Below are 25,101 nucleotides of genomic sequence, written 5' to 3'. Positions count from 1 at the left end.
GGGCTTTACTTTGATTGTTTAGAGCCTCGGCTCTATACAGACGTCACCCATAATAATAAGGTTGTGTCCAACTTTCGTACAAATTAATTTCCTTAAGGTACCGTATTTACCTGATCACATGCGTACGTGGATTTGGTGATTCTTTGATGCCGAAAGTGCACAAAGTCCCCATCGTCGATTCTATGGGTCTGTTTGTATGGTGCTCTTTCTTTATTTTGATTAGCAATGGAAATCGCTATAATAATTAACTTTTCTCCCCTATATTTTTCTATATTTCACTTCATTTTTCGTTAGTGATTTAAAACTCGCACATCAGTGAATCACCGATTCGGATAGGGATTGTTGGGGGGCCGACTTGGTTCCTTACTGGATTTGAGAGTGGGTTTGATTTAGAGGTATTTGCCCAGTTCTTTTAGAAAATTGGGCTAGTATGTCATCGAACATGGTAATTTGGACAAGCTAAATGGCTTACTTCCCACCAAATTTATATTATTTTATATTTTTAAAATATTTTATATTATTTTATATTTTTAAAATATAAAAAATATTTTAAAACTCCCCGTATCATGTGAGAGAATCACAGCTCGCATCGTAACTAACTAGTTCACCCAATTGATCTGAGTTTTTAAGCATTGTTTTCGTTATATATAACCACAAAAATCATATAAATGCATAGGTATTGTCAATCTGTTTGAAGAAAGAAAAAGTCTTCCCACCTTACTTACGGAAGTAATTCACACCGTCCATTTTAAATGAAAGATGTAGATTTAACATTATTTTAAACAAGTGTCATTTTTTTATAATCTTAAAAGACGTATCAAATCTATACCGTCCAACTAATATAAATAGTGTGAAATACTACGACGTTACTTCTTAATTCTACAAGGAGGATTATACAAACCACACTCTTTAAAAATCAAGTTTGATTCTTTACTCCAAGGCGAAAGACTTGAGTAAAAAAGATTTGTTGAAAGATCCGTGGCTGATTAGAATTGAGTGATGATCTTGTTTTTTTTACTGTAAGTGATGATCGAAAAGTATCCATGAATTAGATAAAATTCTCGATTTTAGCTCTAATAGACCTCCTCATGCCAGAATTGGGCATGCATATCAAAACTAGCAACAAAAAAAATACATGTATTAGTTGTTTGCCTGTAAGTTATTGATTTTTTTTTTGAAACTTTGTATTTATTCAATGACACTTGTACAACCACATATTTTAAGAAACAAGAATGATTGTGACCTATAAAAAATAAATAGTTGTAGACAATCCCTTAACTTATTCCTTTAACTTTTGGATACCCTAGTTGGGTACTTGTTTGTTACCTCTATAATAAAAGGGTAGTTTGGTAGGGCCGAGGTTTTACATTATTTTGTAAAAGCTGCTCCTCAAACCCCACTAGGAAATGCAGTCTTGGCAATAGAAACCCTTGCCTTTGAATTTATTTTAATGGTTATAGAATTTGAAGATTCAAAAATGATATTAACCTCTATATATGAACTCTTGATATGATTGGCAAAAAAACTGTGTTTCAAGAAAGACCTTTTTTAGAGCTTAAATCTAACTTTATCAAGATCTTTGATTATTATGGTTGAGATGATCAATTTGTAAGTTTTATCGTGTTAAAATTGTATTTTTTTAATTAGGTTATTTATTGAGTACTTGTTACCTCAATGAATGGGGATAGTCGGTATAGGACACATGCCTTTAATATTCCAACATAATAGATGAGTTTGCCCGTATAAACTACCCCTCCTCAAGTGGGTAGTTTTGCATTATTGAGGACAAACAAAAATACCCCTGATTAGGGGTGAGATGCCCTAGGAAATAAGGATAAGAAATGTGTAAGTTTGCAAAAATATATGGGTGGAGATTTTTACGCAGACCCAATAAAGAAGTTCTCTTTGTAGTTAGGTTTTACCTAGCTCTGGCTTACCTAACAAAATAAAGAAAGGAAGAAAAAAGTATGCCTTTCCTTTATTTTTCTCATTACCTTGTGGTCAAAATCTTTGACAAGGTGCCCTAAGTTTGGTGCACCATTAATTCTTATCAAATTCATATGAGCTAACTTCCAAATGAGTAAATGGTTCCCACTCACATGCATCTTGGAATGTTGCTTGCTTTTTGATTACTATAGGAAATTAATTCTTGAGATATTCATATGCAAGATAAAAGTGGTTTTCTTTAATCTACCAAACATCACCTTAGCTCTTTTATGAGTAGAACGCACCACAAAAGGTGCATGGTTTTCCTTAACTTTGAAGAAACCCAACATTCAATGGGAACATAATTTAAAGATCTATAGAAACTTTAAAGAAATATATAAATATATGGTTGTGGTTAGGGTAACGCTGTGTAGCTTTACCTTTTAATGAGGCTTCAAAATCAGAAGTAAACTTCACTTAAAACTGTTTTGATCAATAAACGTTTGCAATTGGTCTAAAAATCCATTTCGCCTGTGATTATAAAATTTGAAGCTCCATAACTGGTGTTGATATAGGGAGATCCGTAAGCACTTGAAAATAGATAGTCCAAATAATATGTTACAAGATATTTAGTTTTTATAGTTTTAAAAAAAATTCACTTTCAAATCCACAATTTTCGAAGTCGAAATGATTAATTTGTTAGTTTTACTTATGACATAACAATATTTGAGTCGCGGCAATGACAAGCCGTGGACCAGTCGTTTTCCTAAATAATATAAGATCATTAACCACCAGCAGATTAGTTATGCCTCTAAAGCCATGTCTTAGTCTATGAAAATGACCACCACATCCTTTGCGCGTTTGATCGTAGAAGTCAGCGACAAAAGAAAATAGAGAATCAATTATTTAGACAGCCTACTACCCACCGGCTTCAATTCACCATGTGGAATCCTAAAACAAGTCGCAAAATTTAAATTTAAAAAACATGTTTTTTTTTTCTTTATTTCAAAGAAACCTAGTGAATTACGAGAAGAAAAAGACAGATACACTTTAGTGTTCACAAAACATAAATGACATGGTGTTTTAAAATTAGAATGGTGATGGACTCGCCAAGTGTCTAATTCTGATTTGTTTGGTTTGAATTGGGAGATTCTTAAATCAGATTGGGCTATGATTAACAATAAATAAATAAATAAAATAAAAATAAAAAAAACTTGGAGATTCGAGGAGTTTTTGGATCTCAATTGCCTTTCCCTCGATCCCAATGGGTGCGGTCGGATCGGGCATTGGCCGACCTCAATCCAACTAGGTACTAGTTGGACACACACATGTATATGGGTTATGTTAGGGTGCTTAGTGCTTACATTATAGTGCATTTTTATAATTGTATTCAATTAATTCTGGACATTTATATACTTTTGTTTTGTAATAGAATTTTATCTTTTTAATAATAGTATTTTTTTGTTATTAAAAAAAATGTGACATCATCCACATAACGTGTGACATCATCCATATAAAACATTAAATGACACTAGTGTGCTCCATGATCCATCAGACAAGGTCCAAAAAACCTCGAACCCAACCCAGAGTCCAAACCCAAGATTGGGCCGAGTCGAATTGTCTTGGCCTGACTATTTTTCTGGATAGAGCAATTTCGAGTTTGAAGTCACCTCGAGTATTTTTAAGCCACACGGATTTGAGCACCACATGAGCATGTCCAAAACCCTAATTTTCAGCATGTCCATTTCAATGGCAAAGGAAGGCAGATAAGAGGTGCAACCTAAAGAGCGCCGGTCCGGCCACTTGCCGCCTACGCGCATCCAGCTGATCGCGACAACCATCGTCCAGCTGCGTGCCCGTTACTACACGACGTGGTCCCTCTTATCATTAGGGAATCAAGACATTTTATCTCGAGGCATGAAGATGGCCTTAAGAGTCCTCTTTTAGTCCCCACACATGGGACCTAGGTCAATTTCATGGATTCAAGAACAAGATAATATGATTCAATTCCTTTCCTTGGGAAAAACCCGAAGCGTGCAACGACAAAGGGGTTGCTTTCAAGCCACCAACATACATTCTTAATGCTTTATGGCTAGGCAAAAATCATTTGAAATTTCAATGGGGGACCCTAGGTGTGGGTAGATTTTTATTGCATGAAGAATAAAATGATGAATTTGCATGATTAGGGTTGTTGCATTGGGGTTCTAGGAGGGCTCTCACTTTATTTCTATTCTTTAATTTTATTCTCTCCTATTTTATTTTGACGGGCCCCTCACTTTATTTCTATGCTTTAATTTTATTCTCTCCTATTTGATTTTGATTTCCTACTTGTGAAGGGAAGCAATAGGGTTAGGGTCGCTAGTGGCCCTGGGCTGACCCTTGGGCTTCATGCTGTGGCCTAGTTCCGATCGAATTTGTGCCATAGAATAAGACCAACTGACCAGGGCAAGCAAGCTGAAATATTTCCGTTTGGGCTCGAGCCAACACTAGCCTGACTTCGTGTTTTTATGTTTGACTTGGAACGAGCCTCGATATCATTCGCTTCAGATTGGCCCCATCCAAGTCCTTGCTACTTGGCATTGTATCAGGACGGGCTCAATCTAGGGCTAAGACTAGCCCAAACCTAGATGTTAACACCTCTAGGTGGGACTGTAAACAAGTCAGGTCAGGTCTAAGCTTGATCGACCACCCTTGGCCAGGACCCAACTTGGCATAGTCCAAGTTAGACCTGACATGCTTAGCTTTGATTTGTGCTATGTCTAAGTGGGGTAGGTGTCTTAGGTCGGGTTGAGACATCCCGACCCACATCCAACCAAACTGGGGACGTTCAGGTTGGACTTAAGACTAAGACTCCTCTGGCATGTCCATATTGCAGGACCAAAACCAGATCACGTTGATAATTAGTTTGGGTGGCAATAGGCTGGGCCTAGGGTAGGCCCATCCGAGGCTGCCTCGAGCTTAGGCCGGTACCATAGTGTCCAACCCTACTATGGTCCTAGCCAGGCTGCACCTAATTTCTTTTAATACTCCTAAAAAAATTGTCCAAGCAAGGCAACCCCTAGATCCTGTTTGAGCTGGGCTTGGCCCAGGACGGGACCCGATCAAATTTTAAGTCCCGAGCCCAAGCTGTTTAGGCCAGGGCGTGGGGCCCATTGCCATCTAATCAGCGCAAGGAAGTGTGGGTTGAGGCCTTCTTTTTGGCGGGAAAAAATGGGTGACAAATGCAGCCCGTGAGTGACCAATGGATTGAGGCCCGAGTGGTCACATGTGTGCCCAATGACTGATTCAGTTCTTTAGCCTGCTTGCCAACGAATCACGGCAAACCTAATCACTAATTTAGGGCAGTCATCGTCTTGGGACTCGTGTGGCCCCAGACCGGCTCGGCTCGGCTCATCTAGTCGGTTCGAATGACTCCCTATGGTTTACCATCTTTATATTTAGGCGAAATTTTGTGGGATTTTAGCTATTGTGTTTTTGGAAAAAGTTTACATAGAGCCGAGGCTCTAAACGATCAAATTAAAGCCTACCTCAAAAATTTCACTAGAAGAGGTTGTCTTGATGCCCAAACATCCTCAAATTGATCATCTCGACGTCAAGATGCATGAACATGGGAAAAAAAAAAATAATATTTCAAGTTTTGAAAATAGTGTATCTTGTAATGCACTTTTTTACCGTTATTTTTCAATATTTTCAAGTTTCATACATCTGCTCTACTTTTGCTAGTTTTAAAAGCTTTAAATTTTATAATTAAAGATAAAAATATATTTTAAGGTTATCACAAAGTTTTCCAATATTAAAACTACATTTCTCTACACCATTTGTATGTGCGCTTTACTTTGATTGTTTAGAACCTTGGCTCTATACAAATCTCACCCTTGTTTTTTTTTTTTTTTTTGTGTGCTGTACTTTGAGATTAGCATATGTGATATTGAATGAATTGGGGACATTATCCCACTCAAATTTGGCAAAAATTTAGCCAATTCGACCGAATCAACTCTAATTTTGTTTAGTTTGGCATTTTATGATGAAATGTTCCTGTATTAATATTTAAAAATTTGAATTTAGCCGACCCCAAATAATTGGAAAAAACCTCTAATTATGATGATGATTTGAAAATCTGAAAATTGGCATTAAAATGTGAGTCCAACCATATAAATCGTGCTTCCTATAATAAGAAGATGAGGCAAAATAAAATCTTCCCCAATGATTCCTACTAGGCAATTCAGCCGAATATTCTCACGCAATTTACTATTTTAATATCTTATTTTAAAATATAAAAGATGATCTCCTAATCGGTTGAAGAATTTGAAAATTTGAGAATTGGCTACCTATTAATTAGAAGATGAGGGGCAAAGGATTCCTAACAGGCAATTCAGATCAGCCGAATATTCTTACACAATTTTTTTTTTAATATTCTAATTTTAATTATTTTAAAATATAAAACTAATGTTAAGATAATATTCGGATCGGTTGAAGAACCATTAACCAGCTAGATCATATATCAATCCATGTTTTTAACGACATTTTTTTTTTTTCTGAATGTTACCGGCTATTTCATTAAGTTAATGAACGGGTTTTTAGATAGGAGAAATTGTATTTAATGTTTTGAAATCAATATAAAAACCTGGACTTTACTTGAGCAAGAAAATATTACATACTCTTATGAAGATAATTTAATGCAAGGCAAATACTTCGTTTCATTAGATTCGCAGTTAGCACCGTCACCGAGCCAACGACCCAGCCGGTCCGGCTGCGGCCCGAGCGAGCCTATTCGGCCTGACAGGAGAGAGAGAGAGAGCATCTATTTGTTCACGTGAGGTAAGGGTAGAGAGAGAAAGGAAGCAGAGTACCAATGTCTTCTTTTTTGTTTGTGTTTGGGGGTTTTCCTCACTTTCAAGCCTCAGTGCGTTTACGGCCTGCACTCACCTCGTGTTGGCTCTATCATTTCGAGCTCGTGCTCAAAACTTGGCTTATTATACTAAATGGATAGGCTTTCTCTCTCTCTAAAAACTTCAAGAGTGTGGAAAATATAAGAGAAAGGGCCCCCGTCTTTCAAAATTAGTATGAGGCATTAAGATCCATTTGATCTGCGGAAGTCTTTCTCGTTGAAGATCAAAAACCTGATTCCTTTAAGACAAATCATTTAGCTCACTGATCGAGCGCTCTTGCGCCGAAGATGAACGGGACTAAGCGATCTGCCAAACCTTCTCAATTGCAACAATCAAAACACACGCAAATGCCCTAACACACACTCTCTCTATAGGATTGGAAACAATGTTAAAAAAAATCGACTCGGCCAAGCACTCGCCCTGAGAGTAACTTAGCCCAAGTATAGCACTTGAAAACTATTAAAAAGGTTAAACAAAAGAAAAGAAAAGAAAAAGGAAAATATATTAAAAGTAAAATTGTGGTTAAAAAATAGCTAAAAATAGATTTTAAAAAATGAGTTTGTGACTAAGGTTATTTTTCAAATTTCTCAAAAAAAGAAAAGACAAAATAAGTATCTAGTCAAAATATTTTTCAATCTTTGCCAAAAATGGAAAAAAACATAAAGTATAAATATAAAATGAGACCATTTACCATTAATACAAAGTGGTCACATTAATCTTGACCATTGGATAGAAATTGAGTGGGTCCAATTATTGCATTGACTAAGTTCAAACTTAAAAAAAAAAAAAATTCGAACTCTATGACATATCCCAACTATCAAATTTCACATAAGATAGTTGTAAGTAATTGTGACTACCTTGTATTAAAGGTAAATGATCTCATTATATAATATCCAAGCTATCAAATTTCGCATGAGATAGTTGTAAGTAATTGTGACTATTTTATATAAAAAATAAACGATCTCATTATATATTGAGAGCCAACATTTCAAACATCCATAAAAAATACATGAAAAATTCTCCAATTCTCCAATTCCAAATTGCAATAAGCCATTTGGGAACCATTTGGCCTATAACTCCTTGATAGGCATGAGAATGAGCCTGTAAATTGCAACAATCAACTCTCTCTCTATAGGGGATACCTCAATAAAGTGGCTAATTAAGTGCTAATAAGTGACTATTAATTACCAAGTGGTAGTACGTATTTGTCATGAGTCTTGTATTTATTTCGAGCGTTCTCTTTAGAGAGAGATAGTATTGACGATGCCTTTATTTCAAGCAACACACTCAAATGCATTCACGGGCCTAGTTGTATAAAGCAAGGATTTGCATAGGTCACGTTTAGGATTTTTCTTATTTTTTCAAGGCGTGCATATGCACGTGTGTTGTTTAGAGGGATGCCGTTTGTGTAGAGCCTAAGCTCTAAACAATCAAATTAGAGCCTACCTTCAAATACTACCAAGAAATGTAGTTTCAATACTTAAAATCTTCGTGATAGGCTTAAAATATATTTTTCATATTTATTTATAAAGTTTAAAGCTACAAAAATAGTGTAGATCGAAATATCTATGAAAACTTGAAAATCTTGAAATTTGACGATCCAAAAATGCATTTCAAAATACACTGTTTTCAGAACTTGAAATCTATTTTTTTCTCATGTTCATGCATCATGATGTCGAGATGATAAATTTGATAATATTTAGACATCAAAACAACCTCATCTAGTGAAATTTTTGATATAGGCTCTTATTTGATTGTTTAGAGCCTCAGCTCTATATAAACTTTTCCCCTTTTAGAGAGAGCACATTCAAGTGAGAGAGATATTTTTGTTTCTTAGAGAGAGAGAGAGTGGGTGGGGGTTACTGACTTTTTTCTGGAAACACGTTTGAAATATAAATCCTTCTAGAGAGAGAGAGAGTCTTTTTAGAGAGAGTGACTAGGTGGTGGTAAAGTCATATCTTTCTAAAAGCGCATGGTAAAAATTTATAACTTCAAAGAGCTATTTAAGCTTTGCTAAAATAATCAAAACGACATCCCCTTTTGATGTCCCTTTGATAACTGGTGCATTTACGTAGTTTCTACCCACTTATTATTATTAATAAAAACCAACCCCTTTCTCTCTCCTCCTTCTCTCTCCTCAATGCAGGTAGTATTTCGAATTTCTGGGTTTCAGGGTCATTAAATGCCTACCGCCAAGCCTTTGTCCTTTCCATACTTATCACGGGCTGAATAAAACAAAATCTGGCCGTTCATTGTTCAAATTTGATGGCCAATTTGTCCCCTTAGATTTGAAATTTCCCTTGAAGTCCTTGCATTAACTGCCCATTCTGAAATCCTTGGAAGGCAAATGCCATTGATTTTAAATATTTTTGGGGTTATGGCTCCATATTATTGCAATCTACGAAATTATAAAAAAAATGTATATAATGAGACCATTTATTTTGATACGAGGAAGTTACAATTATCATTGACCGTTAGATTTTAAATGGGGTGATTGAGGCTATGCTATTGGTTGGACACAGTAAAAAATAATGTCTTTACACACTTTTATCTATTGGATTTCACTCACATTCAATTACGAAAAGTAATTGTTATCCCCTTATACAAAAAATAAATGCCTTAATAGTATACAATCCCATAAATAAAAGCCATTCTTTAGAGTGTATGATATGTTGTAGTGATTGAAAACTTGCCTCTCTGACTTGGGGGTTGGGATTTGCTCGAATTGAATCACATAGGGAGCCCGGTGATAATGGGTGAAAAAACCTTAGAATTTCTTGGGACTCCTGGTGTTTCACAATATATCTTATGAAAATTTATCCTCGATTGGAATTCGAACTCACCCCAAGTCAGACCCCAAGTAGGGTCATTTTTTCTCGTTTTATCTCAAAGTATCCATTCACTCGAAACTCATAGGTTTATCTTTATATAATAATATGCTATTGCTTAAACAAGAAACAATTATGATCTTAGATCAAAACACTATATATGAGATGTTAGGCAACTCTCACCAAGGTCGACATCGATATCAATATAATCAATATCACCAATGTCCATATCATCACAACATATTATTACTATCATAAAATACCGCCTCTATTTGTATCGATTGCAGTTCTAGATATTCAGTTTAATGTCACATGGATTGCAATTTAGATATTCATTTGAATGTTCTTCTCAAAACTAAATCTTGGTTGGGGTTATGACTTTTGATTATACGCAGCCAAGACACTTGATTTGAGGCCAATGGATTCCAAATTTGGTCAAATATCAAACTATCAAAATGAGGAAATAAATGATATAAAAAAAAAAAACACACAACTTTTAAAAATCCAAAATATATAGGGTGAGCTTTGTATAAGGTGCCCACATTATACTATAAGAGTACAACATACTTCTAAATTTTGCCAGAAGATGTAGTTCTAATGTTCGAAACTTTATGACAACTCGAACATTCATGCTCAACCCTAACGCTTGAATTGAAAATTCCAACTACGGAAGATATATAAATACTTAAAAACCTTGTGTCCAAATAAATTGTATAATATAAGATTACAACCTAATATAAACATTTTCCAAATATCTAAGGACATTATGGAACATAAAAGTGATATTCTCTAACATTAGCAAATGGATAAGGACGCCCAAGACATTGTCATCTTTCATGTGACCATCTCATCCCCAAAGACCAGCTCATAGAAGAAAAAAAAGCCAAAAAAAAAAGGCAATAAAAAGGAAAAAATAAAAATTAGTGGATGCCCATGTCATTACAAGATTTTATGTATACATCTCCACCAGCTTCTTATATAATTCATCTACATTTCCCCATTTGCAAATACACTCACTCACATACGCACTCTCTCTAAAAGCCTAACAGTTTCTCAAAATGGCCGCCCAGTAGCAAGCCAAGAAAATCACCCACTCTCACACATGGCCCTCACTGATAAGAAAGCCCTGCTCGTTTTGCCATGGGTTTTTGTGAGCATTGCTTCTTTTCATGGGGCCTTTGCCCAATCCCCTGTTTTTGCTTGTGACACATCAAAGGACCCGTCTGTTGGCTCATATGGGTTCTGCAATGGCTCACTTGGGCTCAGTGAGAGGGTCCAGGACCTGGTTCAGAGGCTCACATTGAGTGAGAAAATTGGGTTTTTGGTTAACAAAGGAGTTGGGGTGAGCAGGCTTGGTATCCCTGCTTATGAGTGGTGGTCTGAGGCCCTTCATGGTGTCTCCTATGTTGGGCCTGGAACCCACTTCTCTGGGCTTGTTCCTGGTGCCACAAGTTTTCCTCAGGTTATTCATTCTGTTGCTTCATTCAATTCTTCCCTCTGGGAGGCCATTGGAAAGGCAGGTTTTCTCTCTCTAAACCCTCTCTCTCTCTATCTCTCTGTTAGAACTGGTTTCTCTCTCTTCAGCTTTTGAGTTGGAGACAGGTTTCTCTCCCTATCTCCATTCTCTCTCTCTAAGAGTCTTTGGCATATTTTTTTGAAGATCCACTTTCTGTTTTGCATTTTTTTTGTTTTCCTTTTCTTTTGTTTTTCTGTTTTGACTTTTTCATGGAGAGTTTCTTTTACTTTTTCACGTAGATATCCGATTCCGTGGTGGTTTAGTGCTTGTTCAGTTTGTGCGAGATTTGCGTTGTTTCTTTTAGAAGCAAAAGCATTATTTGTTTCTCTCTCTAATTATTTTGTTGGTCACACTAATAGGCTTGTTTTTAGAATCTTTCAGTTGGGTTTTCAGATTACTCATTGGTAATGGACGTTATCATCAATGAGTTTGAACTGTAACCTCTCTCTCTCTCTCTCCTGTGTTTGTCTGTGTTTAAATCAATAAATTTGATTTGAGAGCCTCTGCCTCTGTTTTCGAAAATAAATTTGATTTGACTCTTCTTCTCAACAAGATTTGATTTGAGTCTCTCTCTCTCTCTCTCTCCAAATCCAATGGGTTTGTAAAATAATACTCTGCCTAAATTACATATATTGTACTTTTTCTGAAACTTTAAATTCCAAAACAAATCTAAAGAGAGAGACATTTGCAGTTATCTCCATTACCAACTTAAAACCCAACTCCAATTCACCAACTGATTTGAAGAAAACATAGCCCTTAAGCTACATTTATCCACCAGACTTCACACTCACTCCTCTCACATTCATGGAAAATAAAATTGAAAATAAGTTATTTGGAATCCGAATAAATCGAATCGAATCGATTTCAGGTGGTCTCAACGGAAGCTCGAGCAATGTACAATGTGGGTCTGGCAGGGCTCACATTTTGGAGCCCAAATATAAACATTTTTAGGGACCCAAGATGGGGAAGAGGGCAAGAAACAGCAGGAGAAGACCCACTTCTCACTAGCAAATACGCAGTGGGTTATGTGAAGGGATTGCAATCGAGTGATGATGGGGATCCAAACAGGCTCAAAGTTGCAGCTTGTTGCAAACACTACACAGCTTATGACTTGGATAATTGGAAAGGGGTTGATCGATTCCATTTTAATGCTAAGGTACTTGGGATTTTAGTCTCTCTCCTCCTCTCCTTTCTCTCTCCTCTCGTGTGGTGGATAATTATGGAGTGAGTTGGCAAGTGAGTGTATCACGGGGATTTCTTTGGTGAGAGATTGTAGCATGGTCGATACTCTATCATGACTTTCTTTAAGTATCACTCATGCTTCAGGTCCCTCTCTTTTTAAAAAAAAAAAAAAAATACATTTATTGTTTAGGGAAAAGTTTCTATACTCCCCCTTTGGTACGTATAGAAGTTCTATCTTCCTCCTACCATCCAGCCGTCTGATTTTGATCAAGAGAATCATTCACCGTTTGATTTTCAATCCGAGTCTCAAAGTATTTTATTTTTAGTTTTTTTTTTTTTATACAAATTGTATGAATATGAAAATTTGTACTCGCCATCTTCTCATTGGGGCGCACCTATAAAAAATATTAAAAATAATTTTTTGATGGAATTTAATGACCAAAATACCCCTTGAAACTTTCAACGATATTTTGGTCATTTTATTTTATTGAAAATATTTTTTTTATATTTTTTGCTAGTGCGAGTTTAATAGAGGAAGGGACGTCCAAAATTTGGGGTTAAGATAGTTGATAAAAAAAAATTAAAAATAAAATTGTATAGAGAGGTGACATTGTGATTGGGGCAATCTTAACCCTCCATTCAGAATGGACGGTTGGATAAGGGGGAGGATAGAACTTTTATGCTGTAGAAGAAACATAGAAGTTTGCCCGTTTGTTTATTCATTTATTTTTATTTTTTAGTGTAATAGGAGGTCTCTTAGGCTAGGTGGGTGACAATGGACCTGGACCCAACCTCGGACCCGATGGGTAGACCCGATCTAAATTTGAGTATGTGTCTAAAAATTGGACTCGGCAGGTCGGGTTTGGGTCCAAATCTTGGACCCAAATACTATTTGGGGGTCTGGATTCGATACTATTTTTTAGGTCCCAATATATTTTAATATAGTTAAATACATAGATATTTTAATTTTTGGGTTGAATCCGGGTCCAGGTTCGAGTCCCATGTCATTTTTTTGGATCAGGCATAGGTCCTACAATACCCACCTGACCCGTTGCCTCTCCTATTTGAGACATGTACATGGGCTAGGTTGAGCCATGGGTTGGTCAATCCTAGGTCGTAAGGATTAGGATTATATACGTACCATGTCAAGTTGGGCAGGAAAATGTACCTGGTTGGGTCCAGGTTAAGTAGACCTCCTACTCGATCTCAAATGAGTCAAGACTTAGCCAGGATGAGTGGACCCACATCATCTGTCATTTTTCTCTCTCAATTTTTTTTAGAAAAAAAAAATTTATCAAATTATCTTCGAGAGACGGACAATTTATCACTTCAACAATGTCTTTTGATTTAATTTCAAAATATCCACAAATAAAGTCTTGAATAATGAGCAACATGTTAAATACTTAATCTCTAACGAGTATTTTGATAAACTTTTTTAAAAAAGATAAAAAATAAAAAATCGTAGTAGTTTATATTTATCCTTTATCTTTTATGCAATCTCTTTATGAGTTCCAACTATTTGCCTTCCCTTTTCCTTGGCGCTTCTGTAATTTTTCTTTGCAAAATGAGTGGAGATGGGCGGTGGATCTTGTCCTATTTCTGTATAACAATCGATGATGACGAGTATGGGGAAAGGATGTCGTTTTCTTTGTCAAACTTTTGACCAAGTTCTTTTGTTTAATATTTTTATCGCATTTTAAAATATGCATTCATATTAATAATGAGGGATATTCAGTAATATTGATTTTTGCTGGATGAAATTTAATAATCTTTAATTATGCACGAAAAAACTTCTGTAGACGCTGTAGATTGGTTTTAACGCTAAGCGTTGGATCATCTGGACCGTTCGAACCATCTTTAAATACGAGAGTCCCAATGGCTTAAAGATTGTAATCGAACTCAGAAAATGCAGGCCAACGGCTGGGCTAGGAAGCGGCCTCACAGTCCATGGCGACCACCGTGGGCGGGCCTGCGCCCAACTAGGCCAGGGTCACAACAGAGCTAGCCTAGCACCACCGTATGCTTTCTTTATTATTTCTTTTTTGTTTTCTTCCAATCTAGTAACCACGGCCTTGGTCCATGGCTATTCGGCCCAGTCCATGCAGGGCAAGGCTAGCCCAGGCCAACCCCCACCCAGGCCTAACATATCAATTATTTAATATTTTAATTATTTTCAACTATTTCAACTAGGGTTGAAATCGACCTTCAACTAGGGTTGAAATGGACCAGACCAGGCCAGCTTTGGCCTTAGCGCAACCCTTGTCCATATAGGGCCGACCTAAGCCCGGCCCAACCCTAACTTAGTGGAAGAGTCCTTGCCCCAAACCGGGCTGCGGACGACGGGCCACATACAACTAGTAAATAAAAGAAAAAATATAGTAAAAGAAGGGCCAGGTCGGTCTAGGATGAACTTAGCTGGCCCTACCCTCGAGCCACATCATGTGGTCAAGGCCCTAGTCTTTTAGGGCCGGGTCAATAGGGATAGGTCGGTTCCTAACCCATTGCCGGGCCTAATTTCAACTCTTCAATCACGTATATTCTGATGGCATATTTTAAATTAAATCAAAACATATGAAAAGATATTAAATAGTTAGTGTTTTAAGTGCATTTTAATAAATCTTCTTTTTTCTTTTTAATTATTTATCTCAAGAAGGACCATTTCGGAATTTCCATGCTCGTTTCCGGATCAAAATATACCTTGAGATTGACTCCAAAAAAAAAGAGAAAAGGATCCTTTTTGAGTGGAAGCACCTTAACTTTATCTAAGGATAATACGTGTAGGCTGCCCCTATCAATCGTGGGTACTAGAAAAAGTTCTCCTCACACACCTTTATGGGTATGTTTTTTTATATGTGCACGTGTATGACTTAAATGGGCATTACCGAGCATGAGAAATTAATTATTTTTCTGAACGAAAAGTCAATTATTTTTGGAAAAGTATTTGGTGGTACCTACCCAAAAAAAGGTCCTTGGTGAGTCCGCTAAGCCTCGCCTCCGCCTGGACTAGACTTGGGCGTTGAAACCAGTGTTTGCAAAAATCGAAGCGAAACCGTTAACTGGATACGGGTCCGGAAGTCGTTTAACTGGCCTAACCGGTAAACTGGTCGATTCAACCGTTTTAACTAGACAAGTCCCGATTAGTCAAAAAAGTGTTGAAAAAAATAAACAAGATACTAAAATAAGAAAAACATATAAAGAATGATTAAAACGACACTCAAATGAAGCTAAAAATTAATGAAAAAAATGGATTTTAGCGAATCGATATGTACTTAGAGGTTTTTTTAAAATTTTCATAAAAGATGGAAAAAAATAAACGTGACTATTAATGATCAAACCAATTTTTAATCTTTACCATAATATAAAAATATTAAAACGATGTTAAAAAAATCAACTTGACGAACTCTTTTTTTTAAAAAAAAAAATGAAGAAAAAATTAAGTCATATAATTTGGTGTCAATAGTAAATGTTAGCGCCTAATATTAAAGGCAAGATTTGAACCATGATTGAGATCAAACGTAATCGTCAAATCTAACAAGTAAACTATTCTAATATATCTAATATGAATTTGAATTAATATTCTATTTAAAGTTTAGAACACCGGTTAATCATCAAAAACACCCAAAACCGAAATCGGCTGATTCCGATCTAACCGGGCTGTTAGATCGGCCGATTTTGCGAACATTGGACAACCCAAATCACTATAAATATGTTTTTGCCGCAGATCGATGCTTTGGACGACCTTAGTGTAATGATATTTGAAGAATTGAAATGCGTGGTTGAAGGAAAAACACAAAATAAACCATTGAAAGTCTCAAAACTCAGTCTTTTTAGATTCACGATCTTGGTGGTCGGATGGTAGACCATTAAATTTTGGATAAAAAATCCCTACTGTAATAGAGGCAATCCCGGGCGCACCTAAACCCGAGCCATGATCTTTAGGAAAAATTTTAAGTAGTTAAAACTTAAAAGTATGGAGATATTTCTGTCCACTACTAAAATTTTATTACTTTCTAATTTGGAAAGAAAAATCAAAATTTTTCTATGTACAAAGATTTATGAGCTGAATCTTTGCTATCCCTTTCAATAGTTGCAGTGCATTTCTTAATATGAAACCTTGAGCTGAAGTACAAGCTTTTTTAATTGTTCTTTGGGTAGTTTGTTTAATCAAAACTACTCAAAATGATTGAGTAGTTTGTTGTACATATTTTTTTAATATTTTATTAATTTTTGCTATGCTTGTTGCAGAAAAAAAGTAAGCACTGTAACTAATGAAAATATTGGGTTTATATAGGTAACGAAACAGGATATGGATGATACTTTTCAGCCTCCCTTTAAGAGCTGTGTCATTGATGGGCAAGTTGCAAGTGTGATGTGCTCTTATAACCAAGTGAATGGCATCCCCACATGTGCAGACCCTAATCTCTTAGCTGGGACAGTTAGAGGAGAATGGAACTTAAATGGGTATTTTTTCTTCAAATCTTGAGGCCAATAGGTTAATTGGTGCATGTTTGGCTGTAAATGAAAATCAATTTGTCATTTTTTTTGAGAAATTTATCAATTTACTCATGAGAGATGAACAATTTAACATTTTATCTATGTTATTTTGTTTAACTTCAAAATACCCATGGAAAATCCAACTGAGCAAAATGTTGACATACTTCATTTCTAATAGGTATTTTGACAAAAAAAAATTAAACGTAGATGGCTACGAACTAAACTACATTAAATTTACTTTGTTGTTGAGGTTATTCGGCTACCATTCAACCCTCAATTGCAACTTCAGTGAAATTTGGAACTCACCAAATTTCACTGAGGAATGTTTGTTAAACGACCTTCGTTTTTGTGTCTGTGGTTTGGCTCTCGTAACCATGGTTTGAAGTGGTATCCAAACATACCCTAAGCCGCGACAAATCAATGAGGTTATTCTGTAATGTAAGTCATTCAGAATATAATTGAAGTCCACGTTGGCCTTCTCTTTGTCTTGTTTCTAGGGAATTGAATGGATCGAGTAATATTTAATTTCTTAGAATTTGTGATAAAAATCTGGTTGCTTTCAGATACATAGTCTCAGACTGTGATTCAGTGGAGGTGTTATATGACAAACAACGGTACACTAAAACTCCTGAGGATGCTGCTGCCCAGACAATTATGGCCGGTAAAAGTCCCCACGATTTACAATTTCCATTTTTATTAATTCATATTTTATCCATTTTCGAAGCTAAAATTGAGAAACTGGCATTAAAAGTTTCAATAAAATGCTAATTTTTATGTGGAACATAAGCATAATGCATGTATTTATGTTTGCTCCCACCAAATCTTTTTAGAAGTCTTTTTATTCATATGCAATTTTTTTTTATTTAATTTGCAAGAATAGACTTCAAATGTCAATAAAATTGAATAAATGTTACTTATGCATGTGCTATTTGCACGTTTTTTGGACCATTATCGACCACGGAATCTTTGTGAACTGAACTGCATATCACTCCCTGCAAGGGTTTAGTTTCGTAAGAGGCCGCAACTTTATGAAATTTGGTAAGGCTGCACCTTAAAGTCCTGTTTGGTAAGTGAAAAAGTTGTTTTCCTGTAGAATGAATAAGACCATGAAAAAGGCAGAAGTAGAAAACTTGTGGTTGAAAGTGGAGATTCCTTGTTTGGTAACCTATTTATGAAAATTAAAGAAAACTCAATCTAAAGCTTGGACAAAGAGATGGAAGAGAGATGATAAATCAACAGCGCAAGTTTCCTCGAAAATTGTGGAAACGCAGATTCAACGCTTTTCCCAACTTCAAGAAAAACATTCTTTTCTCAGTTACCAAACAGGCCCTTAGAACCTACATGCCCCCTTTGCATATAATATAGCAGTGTGTAAATTAATAGCACGTGTACCCAAAAATAATTAGATTACTGCAGTGAAACCAAAAAAGTGGGAATCCAAGAAACAAAATCCAAAGGAATATAATAAAACACACACATGTAAAAGAAAGACGTGCATGTTATTTTGTCTGAAGAATTCATGAGTTGTGATACTAATGAGAAAACAACACCCAAAAGAAGACACAAACATGCACAAGGATCGATTGGTAGGTAGGTAGGTTGGTATATATATATATATATATATATATATATAAAACACTACACAAAACCTATAAGCGAAATGAACAGTGATTTCGCCTATGTTCATCAGTGTCCAAAGTTCATCACATGGTGATAATTGTCCGATAGTGTTTCATTTTTCTTTTCTATAAATCAGAATGATCTAGAGCGTGTGTTCATCAAAAATAAGATAATCTAATAAAAATATATAAAAGTAATAATTCGTAAAATATAAATTGATCAAATACCCCTGATATTTTATGGGGGTATTTTGGTAATTTATATTTTACGAAATAATTTTTTCATATTGTTATTAGGTGTGTCTCACTAAGATGTACACATATTCCAAATTTCAGATCATTCCGATTTATAAAAAAAATAAAAATTAAAACACTACCGGACAATCGTGGCCGTGTGATGTATTTTGGACAGTGATGAACACAGGCGAAATCACTGTTCATATTGGGAAGACTTTTCATATATATATATATATATATATATATATATATATATATATATATATATATATATAAATTCATGCTACATTTGTAGAGAGAGAGAGTAGCTGCTAAATAATTTGTTATTCATGCTAGAAGCCATATTACCTCAAAAATTCCCACCTTAAAGGTGGCATGAATAACAAACTAGGCACAAATAAAAAATAAAAAATATATAGGTAAAGTCCCAAAAAACAAGAAATTTATTTGTAATATTTTTTTAATGTTTTTTATCATTTTCGTGAATATTAGAAAGTATTTTTACCATGAATATTTATTTTTATATTTTTTCCATATTTTTGAAAAATTTCAAGAATACCTCTAGGTACAAATGGATTTTAAAATCTAATTTTCACTAATTTGTATTTTATTTGGATGTGTTTTGTTTAGTAATGATTTAAATATATTTTTTGAATTTTGTTTGTATTTTTTTTAGCATTTTTTGGACCGTCCAGTTAGGCTGGTTACTCAAAACCAGCCCTTTGCCAATTTCGGTTCGATTTTTCAAATACTGACCCATCCCTTACCAGTATCCAATGATAAATAATCAGCATTTTGTGATCTTTCTTCTTTTAAGGATTGGATCTCAATTGTGGATCCTTCTTGGGTCAGCACACACCGGCTGCAATTAAGGCCGGAAAATTGAATGAGTCGGCTGTCGATAACGCGGTCTCTAACAACTTGGCCGTTTTGATGCGGCTCGGCTTCTTTGACGGGGACCCACGTAGCCAATTGTATGGAAAATTGGGGCCAAAAGATGTCTGCACCCATGAAAACCAGCAGCTAGCACTGGAGGCAGCGAGGCAGGGCATTGTCCTTTTGAAGAACAGCGCTGGATCACTGCCATTGTCGCCGGCCGCCATCAAGAAATTAGCAGTGATCGGCCCCAATGCTAATGTCACCAAAACCATGATCGGAAACTATGAAGGTAAGCATGTGTAAGTTATTTCTTTCGATCTTCAAAATCCAAATCTCGAGTTTATTTACATTTTAGACTAATGATGGATTAAGGGTTATTCATGCCCTAATGGAAATTGAGGGTTTTTTAATTTTATTTGGGTTATTGGAGAGTTCATCATCATTATCATTAGAGCCTCTTCTCAATTATTTGGTGTTGCTAAAAGAAAAGAGCTAGTTACGCTCACATACAAAAAAATAGGTAAAATACAAAGAGTCGAATTGACTTAAAAAAATTGACTTACAAGGAAGGTCAGTAGACTCTTTAGTTTTTTTTCAAAATGCCCTTAAATCCGAGGATACCATCCTCGGGCCATTTCAATTTTTTTTTTGTTTTAGGTTTTTTTTATTGTGTGCTATGTTTTAAGATAGTTGGCAACCAGTTCGAGGTCCCCATCCTCGGGCTACCCAGATTGTGGTATTATACCACATTATCGACAGTCTGAAGATGGAGATATCAGACTGCTCGCTTAGGGTCAATCCAATTAGCAGTCTGAGATCCCCATCACCAAACTGCCCACATTGTGGTGTTCAACCACATTATAGGCGGTTTGAAGATGGAGACCTCGTACCGCTTGTAATATGATATGACGCTACAATTTGAGTAGTTCGAGGATGGGGACCTCGGATCGCATGTGATGCGGTGTAAGACTATGATGTAAGCGGTCTGAGGATGGGGATCTCGAACCGGTCACCAATTGTCCTAAAACATAGGACATAGCGAAGGAAACTAAAAAACAAAAAAAAAATTAAAACCGGCCCGAGGATGGTATGGTATCCCCGGACCGAGGGGCATTTTGAGAAAAATTTTAAAAATCTACAATAACCAACCTTGTAATTTTCAAGTTAATTCCCATTTTGACCTATTTTTTCACGTAGATTAGGAGTTAACTTTTTGAAGTTGTTAGTAGGATGGTGTTAATTTTTTGAAGTTGTTAGTAGGATGGTGTTTTTGAAGTTGTTAGTAGGATGGTGTTATTGATGGGAATAAAAACCACTTTTTGAAGTTGTGTTGTTACTAGGATGGTGTTATGTAGTTGTGTTGTTAGTAGGATGGTGTTATTGATGGGAATGAAATCCACAACGTCGTAACTAGTGTGTGTGAGTGCTACCACTACAACCTTAGTGAAGTTTTTGTAAACCAATGAAAGGGGCAACACATACCGTAGTTCATTTACCTAAGTGAACACCATGGTACATGTAACACAGACTGCACACTCACAAAAAAAAAAACATTTTGTCAAAGCATACTATAGTCCTCATGGCTATGGGAGGCCCATAGTCATGAGGGGTCATCACAGTCAAATCAATTGTTGGACAATGACTGAAAAAGAGTGGGATCTTACAAACGTGGCATAGCTCCAATGGTGGCACCATCCCCACTTCATCAGCATTCACCCATTGATGGTACCATGATCGCCCTCATGACTATGTACTTCTGCAAGTCGAAAATACATTTAGATCGAAATTTAGCCTTTCCCATGACAAAATCCACAATACTAATTCTTGTTGGATTTTGAAATAAACAATAGGGACGCCGTGCAAGTACACAACTCCCCTACAAGGAATCTCAGCCTCAGTGAGTACAGTCTACAACCCGGGTTGCCAAAATGTGGCTTGCGCCGAGTCCGGACTCCAGCTCGATGCAGCCAAGAAGGCAGCATCAGAAGCTGATGCCACCATCCTCATAATGGGTGCAGACCAATCCATCGAGGCCGAGGATCGTGACCGTACAGACATCACCCTCCCAGGGGCACAACAAAAGCTAATATCTGCGGTTGCCAATGCAACTAACGGGCCAGTCATTCTTATTGTGATGTCTGGTGGCCCGATGGACATATCATTTGCTAAGATCGATGACAAGATTACGAGCATTATTTGGGTCGGTTACCCTGGCGAAGCCGGGGGAGCGGCCATAGCTGATGTCATATTCGGGGTTCACAATCCTGGTGAGATTCTTTCTCTTGTTTTGTGATATTATCGTGAAAAGATGATTGCCAATTTACAGTATGTTATACTATTGTTTTGGGGTTTTAAGCATTTTTCTAACAAAGTTGTGTAAGCTCATCCTTTAATCATGCGCAACAAGTTTCTAAGTTTGACATCCCTATCTCCAAATTAGCACGTTGCATGGACTCGATGAGCACTAGAATTGTTCATTTGTCGAGGGAAGTTTATTCAATATTAATGCAAAAAGATTTCATGCGCCTGCATTCTATTTACTCCCTCTGCATCCAATTTAGAAGTAATTTTTTATCCTAAATTTTAGATATGTTATATCATCAACCCATAATACTCACTTCAATAAAGAAAAAATCCAAATTGCACTCTTTATGCACTTGAAGAAAATACTATCTCAAGATTAAAATGATATCTTTCAATTTTTGAGAGTGAGTTCTAAGTGTTAGAAAACATAAAATTTAAATATTCTCTTTTGAAAATAATCATCGAGTGATTCTTAGGTAGTTCCCAAAATTCAATATTCAAAAGAATTAATAGGTTTTTGGCCCGAGGGTGTAGATGGATATCATGTTTCCATAGGAGCAGAACATATATTCCATGACTGTATGGAGTGGGGTTACAAGAGTCATCACCGTCCAATCAAATGGTTGCATGATGATAGAGCTGGTCCATGAAATCGAAACAATGTGATATACTTGGTGCGTTCTACTCTTTCTCCATCACCATCTAACCCATTACTTGGACAATGATGCCCTTATGGCCATTTGTACCATTTCGTTTGGAAACTTTGAATGCTGAGGGTAACATCTGATTGAAATTCTCAAAAATAGTGCAATCAAGCTCTATATCGTCATCATCATCTGAGCTTCATGAAACTTTATATAGTCGAAAAAAATTGCTATTTGTTATGAACCTCTTCTTACCCTTTTCCCATCTCAAGTTTATTTTAGTTAATTCTAGATTTTAATGGTAGGAAAAGTATACAATGAGATCATTTACTTTTGGTAGAAGGTGATCATAACTAATTTTGACCATTGGGTGGCGGAATTTATTTCATTGATCAAGCTCAAAATTTAAAAGAAATTTTCTCGAACTTTGTGACACTCCAGCTATCAAATTTTATATCGGATGGTTGTAAGTAATTGTGACCTTCCTATACTAAAAGTAAATGTTCTCATTGTATGCAATCCTTAATTGTAATAATCTCATCAAATTCAAATTCTTACACCATTTTTGGCAAGCTTTCAGGCGGCAGATTGCCAGTGACATGGTACCCACAAGACTTCGTCACCAAGGTCCCGATGACGAACATGAACATGCGGCCTGACACTTCGACTGGCTACCCCGGCCGCACATATCGGTTCTACACCGGAGATACCGTCTACTCTTTCGGAGACGGCCTCAGCTACACTGAGTTTTCTCACCACCTTATCCGAGCCCCTACAACAGTCTCGATCCCCCTAGAAGAGGGCCATCCCTGCCTCTCTACTGCCTGTGAATCTGTCGAGCTTCACAGTAGCAAATGTCCTAATTTAACCTTCAGTTTACATGTGAAGGTTAAGAATGTGGGGGATCGGCATGGGGGCAATACCGTCCTTTTGTTCTCAACGCCACCTAGAGTGCACAATGCACCTAGGAAGCGGCTTCTAGGTTTTGAGAAGGTACATGTGGAGCCGAGAAGCGAACGTGCGGTCGAGTTTCGGGTCGAGGTTTGTGAGGGTCTGGGAGTGGTGGATGAGTTTGGGAGCAAGAAGGTGGCTTTAGGCTCACACACATTTCATGTAGGCAACTTGGTGCACTCTTTGAGTGTGGTAACTTGAATAAGGTTGATTTGGGTGCGAATCGGTTTGAAGCGAGCCGACATTAGGTTGGTACCGGGTGAATTAGACCCCGGTCACAGTCTTTTCTTGGGCGGTTTGGGTTGTTTAAGGTTGATTGGGTATTCAATTTGGATTTAAATTGGGGTCTATGGGATTACAAAAACTTGTAACCTAGACCAATTTTTTTTAGGATCCATGAAAGAAAATGGAGAACATTTTGCGTTGGTTTTCTTCTATTTATTTCCTTTCTAAACAGATGACTTGCAGTTACTTAAGAGGTACTTTTTTCGGCTCAAATTTTGCAGGACTTTCATTTGAAAAATAAATAATTCAAGAAAAGAAAAAGTAATTTTGAGTTGTTGAAGGCCTAGATCCACCATTCACTAAACAGATAACTTGTATTTAATAAAAACAATTATTGTTATTTGCTGACAATGCTTCAAACCGAGATTAATGGCATGGATTGTCTATCCCACAAATCTACGTTGGATCATCGATCCAAATTGGTTTGAATTGGGCATCCAGTGCTCAAAAAAAATTATGAAATGGGGCGTATCAAATGTTTTTTTCTATGAAATGGGGCGTATCAAATGTTTTTTTCTTTCTTTTTTAAGTGGATTTTTTTTTTTTTTTTGGGCAATATTCATACTTTTTAGAAACCGGATGGGTCCCGGATGATTCCCGAATTGGATTGGTGATTTCCTATCTAGATCGATAGGCGCTGAAATATTGGGTTATGTGATTATGGTCTTAATTTAAGAAAAAGTTGATAAAAGTGTCAACCATATACTTTAGAAGTACGGTGTACCACATAAACCCATAAAAACGATTGTTCCAATGTTGCAAACCCCTCCAATTGATCATCTCGACCTAAGATGTATTTGATATAAAAAAAATTTGATTTCAATTAGTGCATCTTGTCACGTAAAATCTAGACTTTCAATTTTCAAGAGTTTATAGATCTATTCAATCTGCACTATTTTTAGATCTTTCAATTTCTTGATTAGGGGGGAGAATAAATTTTTAGGCCATCACAAAGGTTTTTGGTACCAATGCTACATCTTTCAGCACAATTCAATTTCATTATATTTTAAATATTCAATTCCATTATATTTTAATTATTGTTTACAAGTGTGTTATTATGAAAAGAATAAATGTTTAAAATTTAAGCTTAATAGGAATTATAGAAAAAAAAACTAAAACTAAAATACATATTCACTATTAAAAGTAGGACTTAAGCGTAAAATATAAAATATATAAATCTATTCTTAGATTTTAAAAATAAAAAAGGATTTCTCAATTAAGTTCTTAAAAGAAAAGGTCAGTAAAGGGGGAAGCCACAACTTTGGAGCAAAACTGAAAAACAAGTGGAGACCCTTTTCTTAATATATTTCATATTTTAATTATTATTCTTATATTTATTTATTTAAA

At 36.1% G+C, this 25,101-nt stretch overlaps 1 protein-coding gene across 1 annotated transcript; it reads left to right on the top strand.

Moving 5' to 3' along the window:
• The first annotated feature begins 10,652 nt into the window (after nucleotides 1-10,652).
• Nucleotides 10,653-23,904, top strand: LOC18422386 (beta-D-xylosidase 4). Its single transcript, XM_006827058.4, has 7 exons — nucleotides 10,653-11,159; nucleotides 12,028-12,315; nucleotides 16,633-16,802; nucleotides 17,399-17,496; nucleotides 19,509-19,859; nucleotides 21,421-21,837; nucleotides 23,099-23,904. Exons 1-7 carry the CDS (start codon nucleotides 10,746-10,748, stop codon nucleotides 23,668-23,670), a joined length of 2,310 nt encoding a protein of 769 aa, XP_006827121.1. The 5' UTR covers nucleotides 10,653-10,745; the 3' UTR covers nucleotides 23,671-23,904.
• The last annotated feature ends 1,197 nt before the right edge of the window (nucleotides 23,905-25,101 follow it).

This window comes from Amborella trichopoda, chromosome 4 (genome assembly GCF_054954075.1).
Source record: "Amborella trichopoda isolate Santa Cruz 75 chromosome 4, AtrichopodaSantaCruz75HAP2 v2.0, whole genome shotgun sequence".
In the NCBI taxonomy this organism is placed as follows: Eukaryota; Viridiplantae; Streptophyta; class Magnoliopsida; order Amborellales; family Amborellaceae; genus Amborella; species Amborella trichopoda.
Note: the sequence above shows the minus strand (reverse complement) of the source record. Positions and strands in the feature narration are given on the sequence as shown.